Source organism: Balaenoptera musculus, chromosome 19 (genome assembly GCF_009873245.2).
Source record: "Balaenoptera musculus isolate JJ_BM4_2016_0621 chromosome 19, mBalMus1.pri.v3, whole genome shotgun sequence".
In the NCBI taxonomy this organism is placed as follows: domain Eukaryota; kingdom Metazoa; phylum Chordata; class Mammalia; order Artiodactyla; family Balaenopteridae; genus Balaenoptera; species Balaenoptera musculus.
This window is the reverse complement of record NC_045803.1, coordinates 5,980,586-5,997,277: the sequence shown is the minus strand read 5'-3', so window position 1 is coordinate 5,997,277 and position 16,692 is coordinate 5,980,586. Positions and strand designations below refer to the sequence as shown.

Below are 16,692 nucleotides of genomic sequence, written 5' to 3'. Positions count from 1 at the left end.
AGAAAGCCAAAAATAAATAAATAACTCAAAGTTATATGTAGCATAAATGTTTTTCTGCCATAATACAAAATGTGTAAAACATATGTCTGAAGAAAAATGCACAACCTAAAAGTTGAGAGTTATGTGTTATTCAAAGACCTTACGGGGACTACAGCCTGGGAGGCAACCTCTCAGGTAGCTGAGGAACTGCTGAGGTAAGGTAAAGAGGACCCAGGACATATACATAAGTTTTTGCCAAAAAAGAAATATGTAGTTGAATGTGAAAAGATAACTGCTAATCACAAAAAAACCGTATCTCAAGTTAATGATTTTAGTGGTTTTCTATGTATGGGAAGATGCAAGAGCCTGGGCTCGTTGAAATTATTCCTTAGATATGCAACTTAACAATCTAGGGCCAGTATCCTGTTTTTCCCCATCCTGAATTCCCCCCTTGGTGCACCATGGTCGGGGTGGGGGGTGGAGGCATGCTGATGCAGTGGCTGACGGCAGGCAACATTCCTTCTTTACTGGAATGGCAGGTGACATTTTTGTATGCATATATTTATACAGACATACCAAAAAATACTGATACCAAAAAGTTAATGTGATTATACCTAGATATTATTAGATAGGTCATTTTATTTTCTTAATTATCTTTTCACAAGTATGTAAAATATGTGTAATAGAATATAAAATTATGGTTGCCTAATTATTACTGTAAGTTTATAGTCTTTTAAGTTTTCATTACAAAAAAATGAGTAAATGACATGAGTGATATATTTTACAAAGTATGAAAGTACAAACACAGAAAAATAGCAGCTGTTTATTTCTACCATGTATGTGCCACTAACCATCACAATTTTATATATTTTAATTCCCTTAATTCTCAGCAAACTTGAGAGAGGGACTAAACTTTTATTTGCACAAATGAAGAACAAGACTCAGGTTCAGTAACTAAATAAGTGTTCTGGACCCAATTCCAACTTTTGGTGGAGGGAAGGGGGTCCCCCCCATACCACGAAACAATTCTCCTGACACCAGCTGGGCATCCTACTTCAGTTCAGTTCTGACACTATGTGCCCAGAGACAGCATCAGATCCCACAGGTTAAGGGTTCAGTCCCATAAGACTGCCCTCCCCCGCCCCCCGCCACCCACCCACCATCACATAAAACGCCATTCTCAAGTCCAGATTATTACCTGTACTTCTGACCAACTGGCTATAAATCACAGGTTCTCATGATCTTCTCCTTAGTTTCAATTAATTTGCTAGAGTGGCTCAAGAACTCAAGTATTTTACATACTAGATTACCGGTTTATTATAAAAGAATATAACTCAGGAACAACCTGATGGAAGAGATGCAGTGGGGAAGGCATGAGGAAAGGGTGTGGAGCTTCCATGCCCTCCGAGAGCCACTCTCCCGGTACCCCCACGAGTTCACCCCGGAAGCTCTCTGATTCCCTTCCTTTTAGGTTTTTACAGAGGCTTCATTATATAGGCATGATTGAGTAACCGGCTGGCCATTGGTGGTTGATTCAATCTCCAGCCCTTTCTCCTCCCAAGAGGTCAGGGAGTGGGACTGAAAGTTCCAACCCTCTAATCACATGGTTGGCAGTACAGACAACTAGCCCCATCCTTAGGTGCATTCCAAAAGTCACTTCATTAACATAACAAGAGACACCTTAATCACTCTCAAAACTTTGAAAAGTCCAAAGGTTTTAGGAGCTCTGTGCCAGAAACGGGACGAAGACCAAATATTTCTTATTGAAAATCACACTATCACAGTTATTCACCCAAGTCATCAGTAAGAGCAAGAATTCAGATTTTTAAAAGCCAGATTCATTTCATTAGCAAATCCATACATTTGTCACTGGGACAATATTATTTGGAAATGCTCAGATCATTCACTTGGAAAATATAAAGGAATTAGTTAAGCTATTGGTAGAACTGTAATTGATAGAAATGCTTAAGTATTTAGGGGAAAGTATACTGATGTCTGCAGTTTACTTTGAAATGCACCAAAATTTTTTTTAAAAAAGAAAGAGGGACTTCCCTGGTGGTCCAGTGGGTAAGACTCCGAGCTTCCAACTGCAGGGGTCGCGGGTTCCATCCCTGGTCGGGGAACTAAGATCCCGCATGCCGCCCGGCGCGGCCAGAAAAATAAATAATTAAAAATAATCAAAAAAAGAAAGAAAACAAGACGAATTAATGAATGGAGGGATGGATAGATAACTGACAGAGCAAATATAGTAAAATGTTAATGGTACAATCTAAGTGGTGGGTATAGTACATATGCACTGTAAAATTCATTCAACTTTGCTACGTTTGGAATTTTTCATAGTAAAATGTTGAGTTCATAATTTCATAATGAACTGTTGAGTTGGAAAAAGCTATTAGTAATCATAAAATTTCAGTGTAGTAACCAAAAAAAAGTATTTAATAATATATTTTTAAATTGTTTTACTATGTTAAATAAATTGAAAGGAAATAAAAATTAGAAGGAAAAAAAAAAAGACCCTAATTTCAGTTGCAACAAAGGCAAAAAACCAGGAAGGAGATGTGGGTCAGGGAAACAAACCCTCGGGTAAATACCAAATCCTAATGTAATCCTAAAAGTAATAACTAAGAGAATTTGTATTATGGAAATGTTTAGAATATGAAATTAACTTTTTTAAAAGAGGCAAATTACACCTGTGTTTCCATAGTTTATCTGAATTATGAAAATTAAGAAGAGAAAATAAAGACAAAAATTGAAATATACTAACATTTGAATAAGAGTTGGGAAACAGAATTTGAGGGACCAGAAGGGTTATTTTACTGGTGTCAAAAAGAATCTGAAAAGAAATATCCAAGTAAACTCTCAGTAAGGAGGAAAGAAACCTCATCTTAAACAGAAAGTTTACCACTTTAGATTTGCTTAATGCTTGATCTCCCTAAATTTCGTATCTGTGGGGACGAAAGGAGAAGGTGATGTAGGACCCTAAGGAGACTTCCAAAGCAGTCCTTGGAGAGGAAAGGGGGCTTCAAGGACTGAAGGGAATTGCAGCGTTCATCTGGTCTATCTCACCCCTGGCTACTCCGTCACTGAGCGCCAAATGAATTCAAACACCACTTACATTGACTAATACCAACCCCCCTCCCGTTTCCAATTACTGAGCCCTACTAACAAAGTGAACTGCAAAGACCCTAAACTCTGACCTCAGGACTCTGAGTCCTTGATTTCGATGGACCTTTAATGCACGACCACGAGAGCTCCCCCATGCCCGACAGCAAAGGCATCCCAACTTCAGAACCATGGTGCCAGACCACCAGCTCTCCCCGCGGACTCTGCGGCTGCTAACTACACGGACGCCCACAGATCCTCTCTCACCCCTTAACCTATCCCACGGAGAGAGTCACACACTGACCTGATTTCCTCTCGATCCCACTCCGATCTCCTAGCGGCTACACTTGTGAATGCTTTCATTTCAGGTTCCCTAAAGCCAGCTTCGGCACCGGACTACGGCGGCCGATGAGGGACTGAAACCCTTCTACGCAGCCCGGACAATTGGACTTCCGGCTTCTCCTTCGAGGGTAATGTGTCCGCGCCCTCTGCGCCTCGCCAGCCTGGGGGCAGCCATCTTTGAGTATTTATCATGCAGAACAGAGGTGGCTGTTTCTGCGCCACTAACCCGGGTGGCTCGAGACCAGCAAAGGGCCCCTGAACTGTTCCCTCACCTGATACTTCATCCCCTGTGCGGCGAGGCTGGAAGAGTTGCAAACCACTGCACAAGCTGCATAGAGTTTCAGAGGCTCGAGCTTATACAAGGCAAACATGGCGCGTGCGCCGTCCACTTCAGCGGTCAAGAGTAATAGTAGGCCCCATGACAAGTCCCTGCATCTCAGCTTGTGAGGTTAGACTTAGCAGGTGAGTGCGGCTCAAAGCGTTAATTCATCGTCAAGGTTGTCTTTTGTTTCAGGCCAGTTCGGAAAACGCCAAGTGTTGAAATTTGAAATTGTGGTCTATGAAATAAGTGGATACAAAAGCTACTGTGACGCTGTCAGAGCATCAGCAATGCAGTGCCAATATTTTTTGAAGAAATTGTTGTTGAACACAAATTCGTGTGCTAAGCAAACCAAAATGTTGGGCTTTGGAGCAGAGAGAGGTTTATTGCAGGGCCAAGGACGGAGAATGCGTGGCTCGTGCTCAAAAAACCCGAGCTCCCTGATGGTTTTGGAGGAAGAGTTTTTAAAGGCAAAATTTGGGGTGAGGGCTGCAGGATGTGTGACTTTCTTCTGATTGGTGGTGAGGTAACAGGGCGGTGTCCAGGAATCTTTTGCTCAGCCTGAAGTTACCATCCTCTGCTTGGGTGGGGGGCCTTAGTTGCTACAGAACTCAAAGGTATATTATTATGTGTATCCCTTGAGGAGGAACCAGGACCCTGCTTTACTGCTGCACTATTTTTTCTTGACTGCTTTTCCTTTGTTACTGCGTTCCCTTACTTCCCTAATTAGAAACTATTTGAATCTGCCCTTTGGAACTCATGGAAGGTCTAGGAGGCTGAAGACTTTTTCCTACGAACAAGAAAGGGGGAGGCATGGAAAGGCTTTTATACCCGGGAGAGCCCACAGGGTTCTGCTAGGTTTCAAAATTACACACAACCATTCTTTCTGGGACTATGTCATCAAGGCCTTAGCACCTCTGCTTGCATCTAAGATTATTGGGAGACGATTCTGGGGCATCTATGTGCTGCTTTGTCACTTTTTTACGTCCAGCCCCTTCTCTCTGTTCACCCCTTACCCTATCTCTGCATCTTAGCCCAAGCTCCTTCCAGCTATAGCAGCAGTGAGCTATTGTTGCAGGAGAAGGGGGGAGCAAGAGAATTGTCACATCCCAGGTCTCAGGAGAGTCCTTGGCTTCTCGCAGGAAAGAATTCAAGAGCGAGCAATAGTAAAGTGAAAGCTAGCTTATTCAGAGAAGTACACATTCCATAGGCAGAAGGTGAGAGCGGCCCCGAGTAATTTCATAGGCTAACAAGTGGGAGGATTATTCCAACTGTTTGGGGGAAAGGGCAGGAATTTTCAGGAATTGGGCCACTGCCCACTTTTTGGTCCTTCATGGTCAGGCTTGGAATTGTCATGGCACTGGTGGGTGTGTCATTTAGCATGTTAATGTATTACAGTGAGTGTATAATGAGGCTCAAGGTCTATGGGAAGTCAAATCTTGGGCCTAGCAAGTTCTAACCAGTTTATGTCATATCCTCAATGGCTGTGTCATTCTTTCAATGGCTGTGCCCTGCCCCCTTCCTTCCTTTTTCACTAAGGCAGAGACAAATCAAGTATTCTTTACAAACTTTTAACACAATATAAGTCGGTCAACGGTAACTTTACAGATATGTCCCCAAAAGCTATTAAAACTATCCTATCAGGTAGGAATTGCTATAATTATTTTTTTAAGATGAAAGAAATAAAATCTGAGAACCGGCCCTCCACAAATTGGCCTGCTTCCAATTAAAAGTGAAGTTTAGTGTCTTTTCATGTTAATTGGCTATTCAGAATCACCTCTTCTATGTATATTTGCCTATTGATTTTTACTCTGTTGTCATTTTCTTATTGATTTGTTGACTTAAAGAGACACAACATAAGAGTTGCGAGTTCTAAGTTTTATTTGGGTTCTTGCTGAGGATCATAGCCCGGGAGGCAGCCACTCAGTTAGTATAAGCATATAGGTTAGGGGGTCCTTGGAGACAGAGAACCAGGAATGGCTTTCTTGACATGAGAGGACCCATTTTGACCTAAGCCATTTTGTCATCTAAGCCTAGCCACAATTCTTGTCCTTGAACAGGTCTCACTAATCAATGATCTTAAGGGAACAAAGGAATGCAGGAACAGAGAAAAGGCAGTCAAACAATAGTGCAGTGATAAAGCAGAATCCTAGTTCCTCCTCAAGGGATATACATAATAATGTATCTTTGAGTTGCAAAGGAACTAAGGCCCTCACTTAGGTGGAGGAGAGAATGATGATCTTGACTCTCCTGACTTCAATCAACTAAAGTTTGGACACTGTCAACTTTTGCCCCAGTTTTATGCTGAATTCTCCTCTGCTCAAGCCCCTTCTTGAATATGCATGTACCCTTAGCTTAAAACTTCCCCAGTTTTGCTGTTCCGGGGAGACACTGCTTTGGGAAAGATCCCTGGTGTTCTTTTTACTTACTGCAAGTAATAAATCATTCCTTCTCCCCATCTTTGGCTTGGTTGTGCCTGTTGGCTCGACAGTCACCAAGGGGTGAACCCAGTTTTGTGGTGACATTAGCTCTGAGGAAATCGCTCTGAAGAGGTAGGGGAGAAGCCCTTCTATATATGATTTTTGGCTAGGAACTACATGCAGTCAGGCATACATCTTGGTAAAAGATTTACTGCTAATCATAAAGAAAAAGATGTCTCAAGTTAATCTTTTTAGGGCTTATCTCTGTATGGGAAGATGTGAGAATCCAGTGTTATTAAAATTCTTCCTGAGATATTCATCTAACTACCTATGGGGCTTGCCTATTCATGTGCATTCTAAGCCCAGAGTGCCTCATTCTGTTTTCTATTTAAATTCCTCTCAGAGTGCACTGTTGATCAGCAACTGCAGTGGATTACAATTAACCCTTGTCAAACTGGATATTGAGACTCTTTGTCTTAATTTTTCTGCATCCCCAGATTCATAAGAGCTCTTTTTACAGTCTAAGTTTTCGTCTTTTTCAGTTAAGTGTTGCGATATATGCTTCCAATCTGCAGCTTGTTCTTACTGTTGTTGATGTTTGTGTTTTATTTTAATGTAAAATGTCATGCTTGAAAAGGAAACCAAATCTTGTAAAGTTAAAGTCAAGCTCATTGTAACTTGAGTTTAATCCCCATTTCAGAAAAGAATTTGAGACTTTGCAGTTACATTCTAGAAAGGGATTAATAAAAACATATCTAAAGTTTGGCTTATGCTCTTTCAAAAGGAAGTACATCTTGTGCCGTATGGGGGAAATAGGAGACCATTTTATTTGACCATAGGAACAAAACACATTATCCAATCAAGCAATACCAGGACTCAGGCTAATATTTAATTTTATCTTCTGATACCGGGGACTCTCTCTCAAACTGTTTAGAACTCAAAGGGGGTATAAAACCTGTGAACAGTCATCATCTTCAAACCCTAAATATGTGGCTGGTTTAGAAGAAAGAAAATTATAAAGATGATGACTTCTACTGTATTTCATCCAATCTAAGATAACTTTGGTTGTATGATACACTACTATTTTATGTACCAAGTTCTCCATTTAAATATGTCAAGCCATCAACTGTATGCTGTATTTTAACTTCAGAGTTATTAATACGTGGGAAAAATATTCCATCTTAGAATCGATGAAAAAAAGTTTCACTCAAGAGAGACTCAAAAATTTCCAGGCCCACTTATTAATACCAGCATACAGTGGGGCGTGGTAGAGGTGGTGAGATATTCAGTATTAAGATTTTTTTTTTTTTTTTTTGGCTGAGTTGGGTCTTCGTTGCTGCGTGCAGGCTTTCTCTAGTTGGGGCGAGAGGGGGCTACTCTTCAATGAGGTGCTCAGGCTTCTCATTACGGTGGCTTCTCTTGTTGCGGAGCACGGGTTCTAGGTGCACAGGCTTCAGTAGTTGTGGCACATGGGCTCAGTAGTTGTGGTTTGTGGGCTCTAGAGCTCAGGCTCAGTAGTTGTGGCACACGGGCTTAGTTGCTCCGCGGCATGTGGGATCTTCCCGAACCAGGGATCGAACCCGTGTCCCTTGCATTGGCAGGTGGATTCTTAACCACTGCGCCACCAGGGAAGCCCCTTAAGATTTTTAACTAAAATAATGAACCATGTAGTTCAGTTACAATTTATGTAGCATTGTAATGATACAAAGACTCAGTGCAGATATTCTATGGTAAAGTTTTATGACATTTAAGCACATGGACTAGGGAGTCACAACTGTTATGCTAACACACGCAATTTCCAAATACAAACAATCATTTTATAATAAAAATAGGTACAAAACACTTACATATTCTCACAAGGTTCTGATATAACTTTTGCTTTGTCTTCTGACTACTGTATTTATTTACATATTTAATACTTTCTATAGTGCTGTTTATTATGTCACAGTTACAGAAAATGAATTCCCTCATAAAATGATACCCATGAAAGCATGATTCCAAGATTCTTTATAGACTTTTCCCCTGAATGTCAGTTCTCTGATACCAATGTAGCTGAATTTCATACCAACAACATCCCCAAAATTAAAACATACGCAGAAGTTCCTATTTATTCTCTCTGGGCTACATCCAATTGACATTCATCGGGAAAGGTATTTCCTCCTGTCTAGCATTCTATGCAGTACCGCTCTCTGATAAGTAATAAGTTGTGATTCTGAAAAGAAAACAGGTCCACATCTGCTGCAGTCTTAAGGTTTCAGTCCTATGTAAACTCTGGAGTGTAAGGAGCTATTTCCTTTCAATGACAACTTTTGGATATCTACTTTCTTCACAATTTCTCTCTATGAGTTTTCTGATGTAAAATGAGGCTGAACTTGTGGGAGAAAGTTTTCCAACACTCACTGCATCCATAAGGTTTCTCACCCGTGTGAGTTCTTTGATGTATAATAAGATGTGACCTCTGGGCAAAAGATTTCTGACATTCACTGCATTCATGGGGTTTTTCTCCTGTATGTGTTTTCTGATGTAAAACAAGGCTAAACTTGATAGGGAAAGTTTTCCCACATTCACTGCATCCATAAGGTTTCTCTCCTGTATGGATTCTCTTATGAATGATGAGGCTAAACTTGTGACAGAAAGCTTTCCCACATTCGTGGCATTCATAAGGTTTCTCTCCCGAGTGAATTCTCTGATGAATAAGGAGATATGACTTCCGGCTGAAGGCTTTGTGGCATTCACTGCACTCAAAAGGTTTCTCTCCGGTGTGAGACCTCTGATGAATAGTGAGATGTGACTTTTGGGTGAAAGCTTTCTGACACTGACTGCATTCATAGGGTTTCTCACCTGTATGAGTTCTTTGGTGTAGGATGAGACTAAATTTGATGGAGAATGTTTTTCCACATTCACTGCATCCGTAGGGCTTCTCTCCTGTGTGAGTTCTCAAGTGAGTATTGAGGAGTGACTTTACACTAAAGCCTTTTCCACAGTCACTGCAATTATACGGTTTCTCTCCTGTGTGAGTTCTCTGATGTCTAATGAGCTCAGATCTCTGGATGAAGGCTTTCCCACATTCACTGCATCCATAAGGTTTTTCCCCTGTATGTGTTTTTTGATGTAAAATGAGGCTAAACTTAAGGGGAAATGTTTTCCCACACTCATTGCAACCATAGGGTTTCTCTCCTGTGTGAGATCTCTGATGAATAATGAGCTGTGACTTATTGCTGAAGCTTTTCTGACATTCTTCACATCTGTAGGGTTTCTCTTCTATGTGAGTTCTTTGATGTAAAGTGAGTTGTGACTTATCGCTGAAGCCTTTCTGACATACACGACACTCAAACCGTTTCTCTCTTGTGTGAGTTCTCTGATGTTTATTAAGGCATGACTTATCAGTAAAGGCTTTCCCGCATTTGTTGCACTCATAGGGTTTCTCTCCTGTATGGGTTCTCTGGTGTAAAATGAGATGGGACTTCCGCCTGAAGGCTTTCTGACATCTACTGCATCCAAAGGGTTTCTCTCCTGTGTGTGTTCTCTGATGCTTAATGAGGTCCGACTTCTGAGAAAAGGCTTTCCTACAGTCACTGCAGTTATAGTGTTTCTCTGCTGTTTGAGTTTTCCAATGTTTAATAAGCTGTGACTTATGGCTCAAAACTTTCATATGTTCATTATGTTCATTGTATTTTTGTCCAGTATGAATTTTCTCATGCTTAGTGTAAAGAAATAATTTGTCATATTGATTAAATTCAACTTCATTTCTTACATAGCTTTTATTCTGAGTAATACACTCTAGATTAGGTTTCAAATGTTTCCCAAGTATGTCAGGTGTATGAGATCTTTGTGCTAAGGAGATATCAAGGTTTAAGCTCAGAGAAGATATTTTTCCAAATGCATTATCTTTGTGGTAACTCTCCATAGTTTCCAGGTTGCCATGGTTTCCTTTGTGCCAGTCTCTATGATTATCAACTTGCCAGGTGTCTTCTAGAAACAGACCAATGAATCCATAATGACCATGTAATAGAAGGAGTAGAATCTCAGCAAAGGCCAAAGAGAGAAGAGGAAAGGAGACTGTGGGTATATACTGAAAATCTGGACATTTATAAGTGAAAGGAGATAAAGAAAATGAAAAAAAAAGAAGAAGGAATAAACTACAAGAGGCATGAGAGATACACAGCATGGGAAGAAGGGAGAATTTATGAATGCTTGAGTATATAAGAAAAGAGAGCTATAACCATGGATTAGGGAGGTAGAGACAAGGAGAAGGCAGGTAAACTGAGGATAACAGGGAGAAAGATTATTTAGGAGAGCAAGTTCCAAGATGGACTAGAGAGGGATTTGATCAGAATATCTAAAACAAGGAAATGTTCTTTTTAAAACCAGGCAAAAGAGACCTAATACGGAGAGGTTAGAAAGTGGAGTCATGGCGCTTTCACTGCCGAGGGCCCGGGTTCGATCCCTGGTCAGGGAACTAAGATCCCGTAAGCTGCGCAGTGCAGCCAAAAAAAAAAAAGTGGAGTCAATGTTAATGTATATGGGAGCTCACGTCAGCTGTTCTGAGTCACATTCAGAGCTTAAAAATTTCAATATTTCTCCAGACATTTCAGAGGTACCTCTCTCTTTCTGGCCAACTAGGATTTTAACTTCCTTTTATCCCACAGGGCTGTTTTTTCACTCACCTGGATGAATCTGACTCTGGCTTTCTTCCTCTATTATCCATGGTGTTTCTTGTTCCAACCGGTAGAATGCATCTGCTTTGGTAACTTGATACCCTACTCAAGGGGAATTACAGAGGACCCATGGACCCAAATACAAGCCCTCTGTAAACTGGGAAAGGTTACATTTAAGGGGCTGAACAAATTGCATCTTGGCCAAGTAAAGGACTTTTGCTTTGGACGTGAGAGAAAAATACTGTTAGAGGCCACAAGGTACTGAAATCTATGATGTGTGAAACTCAAATCTAAAAAAGTAAGGCAGTTGTAAGCCTCCACCCCTTTCATCCCTGAGAAAGAAAAGGCAATCCGTTGCCTACATTACCCAGGGAACGCTCTCCTTACCCACTGATACTAAGTTGATATAATTTTCCAACATCACATCTTGATACAGGTTCTTCTGAACACGGTCCAGTAGCTGCCATTCCTCCCAGGTGAAAACCACAGCCACATCCTTGAATGACAGTGAACCCTGTAATAGAACATTCCTATTCATCCTAAAGGGATCATCATTGGTTCATACTAGGAAGATAAATAGGAATTTATTACTTTTCCCATGGTAAGCTATTTGACTGCTTTCTGTGTAACTAGTTTTGCATTATACTTTGTAGGAAAACCAACTTTTTACTTAAAATATCCTACCTTTGTGCTTCCATCCAATCATTCACTGACTCACATGTTCATCCATTCACAAAAAAGGAGTAGAATAGAGAACATGCTTAAGTCCTTTAATCTAGAAACCACACAACCTGTGTGTATGCACCTATATGTCAGACAGTATATCAAGCATTCCTTTGTAAATAAGACTCACTTCTACCCTGAAGGAACACACTAGCTTGCAAAGAGAGAGATGTAAGTGCACAAGAGAACAACAGATTTATACATGTCAAGTAAGTATATAAAAATATATACCATGTGGGCATCAATGGGGAGGAGAAAAATTGTAAAGGGTAAACTTCACAGAGGTGAATCTGGAACTAATTCTTATGAGATCAAGTCTATGTTTTACGGCGAATTGCAGAGGGAAGAGGTGGCATGGCATTCCAGAAAGAAGTAACACGAATGATAGCACAATGAAACCATGAGCATTCAAAACACTGAAAATACGTTTCCTCCTAAGTTGTGAAATTAAATGACTGAATTTAGAGCAGGTGGTGCACTCAAAACATTTTTCACTTATTATTATTTGTTAGTTATATGCTGATAATGGAGAGACTTCCAAATAAGTGGTTAAGTGTATATATGTTAAAAGAAAGTATATAAACTGTAACCTTAATTATGACAATATGTATATTTAGGTACTGTGTAGTAAAGCAGACCTGGGTTGCCCAAGCCCTGTACATTCCAAAGAAAGGCCTGTCCTTGATTTGCTCCTGGGAGATAACTTTGAACCCCTGAAATATCCAGCCTGATGAATGTTTTTATATTCCTGAGGTCTTGGGCTACACTATATCAGTGTTCTTTGTTTTTTTTGTTTTGATATATAGTTGATTTACAGTGTTGTGTCAGTTTCAGGTGTACAGCAAAGTAATTCAGTTAAAAATATATATGTATCTGTGTACATATATACATATATATATTCTTTTTTAGATTCTTTTCCATTATAGGTTATTATAAGATATTGAATATAGTTCTCTGTGGTATACAGTAGGTCCTTGTTGATTATCTATTTTCTATATAGTAGTATGTATATTTTAATCCCAAACTCCTAATTTATCCCTGCCCCCCCCCCCTTTTTCCCCTTTGGTAACTCTAAATCTGTTTTCTATGTCTGTGAGTCTTTCTGTTTTGTAAGTAAGTTCATTTGTATCGTTTTTTAAAAATTCCAAACCTGGAAGCTCCTGCCTCTGTGTATCTTTTGCCTTTGCTGATTTTAATCTGCATCTTTTCACTTTAATAATCCATAACTGTGAGTATAACTGCTTTCTTGAGTCCAGTAAGTTCTTCTAGAGAATCATTGAGCTTGAGGGTGAGCCAGGGACCTCAACTCAAATTCATATGAATTCACATTTACATATGTAAATAGTGACATGGGAAGTCAGAATAATACACATAAACGTTTTTGGATTATTTATCTTGATGGTAGAGAAAAAGGACTGATGGAGGACATAAGGGTTTAGCTCTATAAACTTCTAGACTATTTGAAACTTTGACACTGAGAATATTTTAAGCTTCACTAATATTGGATATTTTTAAAAGAAAGAGGTTAAGTATTAACTATGAACTGAGGGTTTACACTACATTTTTGGGTGTGAAGAGATCACGATGGGAATATTCTAAGACTTTGCTAGTAAAGGTAACTTGGAACTGTTTGTTAATTAATATAGACTGGGATTTCTTAACCTTGGCACTATTGACATTAGGGGTTGGATAATTCTCTGCTATGGAGACTTTTTTTTTTTTTTTTTTTTTTTTGTGGAGGCTTTGTGCATTGTAGGATGTTTAGCAGTGTCCCTGGCCTCTATCTACTAGATCCCATTAATATCCCAACCCAGTCGTGACAATCAAAAATGTCTCCAGACATTCTCAAATGTGCCCTGGGGGGACAAAATCATCCCCAGATGGGAACCACTGATTTAAATAAAAAACTGAATTTTGAGGACCGTTAGTGGAAGACCATTTGATAGTCACAGAAGCCATCCATTCTTCTTGATAATCTAGGTTTCACCCCGGGCCACCAGGAGGCCATGGATTTAGGCTACACTGTTTTGAAACCCTGAAGCACTCTGATCACTCTGATTTTGGCTTTGTCAGGACACCACTGGCTTATCTGAGGACTGCTGAGAAATAACCAAACGAAACTTACCACTTTATCAATGGCTTGCACTGAAGGCACTGAGCACTATATGATCAAAATAATGACCCATCAAAGAAATTTCTTCCTACTTAAGGGACATGAACTATTTCACTTTCCTAGAAGAGATTTCTCCTTAAGGCAAAACAAATCACCAACAATTTTTTCATTATGGCCATGTGGTAAATTATATTTCCCAAAGAAGGCCACAGTAGTTTATCTCCCATTCCAAAAAACCTTCTGCAAACCTTCTGCCACTCCCCATCAAGGGGTGGAGCCTATTCCCTTCCCCTTGAATCTAGCTGGTCTTAGTGACTTGCTCTTAACCAATAGACTGTAACAGAATGACAATGCTAACTTCCAAAGGTAAGGCAGAAAAGGCAGTGTAGCTTCAGTCTGTTTCTCGCAGGATACAGCATCATACTGCGAGAAGTCCAAGCCACATGGAGAGGCCAAGCATAAGTGCTCTGGTCAAAAGCCTCAGCTAAGCCTAGCTTTTGAGTCATGTGATCCTGGAAAACAGACATGGGAGTGAAGAAGCCGCCAGGTGATTCCAGTCTCCAACGTTCTGAGTCTTCCCAGCTGAAGTTCCAGGCATCCTGGTGTGTAAGACAAGCTGTACAGTAAGGGATTAGCACAGAAAGTCTGGGGTGTCCATGTCCCGCACATGCCAAAGAAAGGTCTGGCTCTTGCCAGTTTATGGAACCTCTAAGCCCTTGAAATATCTTTGTTTACACGGGAGCATTGGGCCACACCAAATAGTCTATTGCCATCAATGTGATTTATGGTGGAGGCCTTGGGCCACACTGTAGCAACTTGACTTCTGAAAGGGCTGGACGCTAAGGTCAGCCATTCATGTGGTCAGCCTTGCCTATGTAACCAACCTCATATAAAAAGCCTAGACACTAATTAGCAATACCCAATATGTGTTGTTACAAATCATTGCTGGGAAAATAAAACAATGTCCACATGACTCCATCTGAGAGGGAACAACTGGAAGCTTCTGCCTGGTGTCTCCTGGACCTGGCCTTTTGCACCTTCCTCTGTTGCTGATTTTCATCTGTATCGTTTTGTTGTAGTAATCCATAACTGTGAGTATAACTGCATTGCTGAGTACTGTTGAGTTCTTCTAGTAAATCACTGAACCTGAGGATGGTCTTTGTAACCCAGAAACATAAAGCCATCACCATAGGGTCCTGTCTCACTTTCTGACCCACTGAATCCATGAGGATGATCAAAATAAATGTTTACCACTAGACTTTGGGGTGGCTTGTTAGGCAGCAATAGATAACGGGAACAGGGGATACTAGAGACAAGTTTATGCTCAATTTTATTAAATATTTAGAGCCTCAGAGGCTATAATCTATGTTCTAACTTTAAACAATTTGTATAAACATATGACTTACATATTCTCATTGCGTCCTTACTGTGAAGTTGATCTTTTGTCTCAGTACTTTTTCCTGAATTCTGACATTTATCTTTTCATGCTGATCTGGTATAGTGTAGTCTTCGTAAATATTGAATAAACATATATTTTAAATATATGTATTTAACCTCCTAAAATCCACTGGAAAGCCAAATGGAAAATAAATATACAAAAAAAACAACTCACTTGGGACTTGGACATTTTCTGGAGCCCTTAGGAACAGCCAGCAACTCTAATATCTGCTCTATTGTTGATTCTGGCCTCTTCCCTGAAGCTCCAGTACAGAGTCTCTGGTGAAGGATGTAATGCTGATCTTGGTACCTTCAGTTCCTTCCTTCACTGGAACTATTTCATCCCAGGAAGCCAAGACCTGGGGGATTACAGAAATTCAGTGCTGTAATAAACTATAACTGGGAGCATAATATTTTTATGAGTTGTGTGAGTCCTTATTTGTATGTGTGTATGTATTTTAGATATACACACATATATAAAAATCTAAAATTTAATTATGTTTTCTTCAGGTGGTAGGTTAACGTGATAAAGAAAAAAAGTAACATATATTATTTGATGGTTTATTTTACAACAAACATTAACTATTTTATAATAAAGAAACACCAACAACAAAGCTATCTTCATTAAATTATGTAATTGTGCTAAAACTATTCAAAACTAGATCTACGTTTAGAGAAGGACCATTATATAAAGAAATTTTTTTTAAAAAAGAAAAATTTAAAAGCCTAAAATCCAGAGAAATGGTATATACATACTGGAATACTGCTTGCTAAAACGTGTCTTGGGTACTTACTATGTGCTAGGTACTCTAACTATATGAGTAGTTAGTACTGATTTTTTTTTTTAAACAAATAGGAAAAGAATCACGGGTTGAGAAATGCCCAAGTTCACATAGTAAGTGGCAGAATATGGAGAAAAACCTAGGTCTGCCGAAATCCAAAGTCCCTATTCTTTTCTCTGAGTTAAAATTAACTGCAGCTGACTGCTTACCTGGAAAACCTACAAAAATCAATTTAAACACATTAGTAATAATAAGAGTTCAGTAAGGAAATGAAAAAGAAAATGTTTTTTAATCATCTACTTTTATACCTATAAAATAAAAATAATTAAAAGTTCAAGGAAGCGAATTCCCTGGTGGTCCAGTGGTTAAGGCTCCGCGCTCCCAATGCAGGGGGGCCGGGTTCGATCCCTGGTCAGGGAACTAGATCCTGCATGCCGCAACTTAAAAAGATCCCGCATGCCACAGTGAAGATCCCGCACGCCACAGCTAAGACCTGGCACAGCCAAATAAATAAATAAATATTAAAAAAAAAAAAAAGTTCAAGGGAAAGAGAAGCTATTTGCAACGGCAGCAAACATAGATAAGATCTAGGAATAAACGAGCAATGTCCAGACCTATATGAATATTTTAAAGTCATGTCTATCCAAATTATTGCAAAGATTTAATATAACTTCAGTCAACATTGCAACGAGATCCACATCATATAATACTGTGCAGCTATCAATAAGACTTTGTATCAAAAGTCAGTAATCTGGAACAATTTTATCGTATAAGGTTAACTTTCTTTTTTGAAGGTTAAGTTTCTTTAAAAAGGCAA

The 16,692-nt window shown here is 39.6% G+C and overlaps 1 protein-coding gene across 4 annotated transcripts in view; it reads right to left on the bottom strand.

The window, feature by feature from the left end:
• The window catches only part of LOC118885087 (zinc finger protein 649-like), a 31,944-nt gene extending 15,770 nt beyond the window's left edge, over positions 1–16,174 (bottom strand). For 2 of the 4 annotated variants that reach the window (XM_036833438.1, XM_036833442.1), the window contains exon 1: positions 3,386–3,683. Coding sequence is in view for 1 of the 4 variants with exons in the window: in XM_036833441.1 (XP_036689336.1) it covers positions 8,489–10,134; positions 11,208–11,334; positions 15,269–15,283 (1,788 nt within the window). In the remaining 3 variants the exon portion in view is untranslated. The other 2 variants (XM_036833441.1, XM_036833440.1) reach the window with 2 other exon arrangements.
• Between the last annotated feature and the right edge of the window lie 518 nt (positions 16,175–16,692).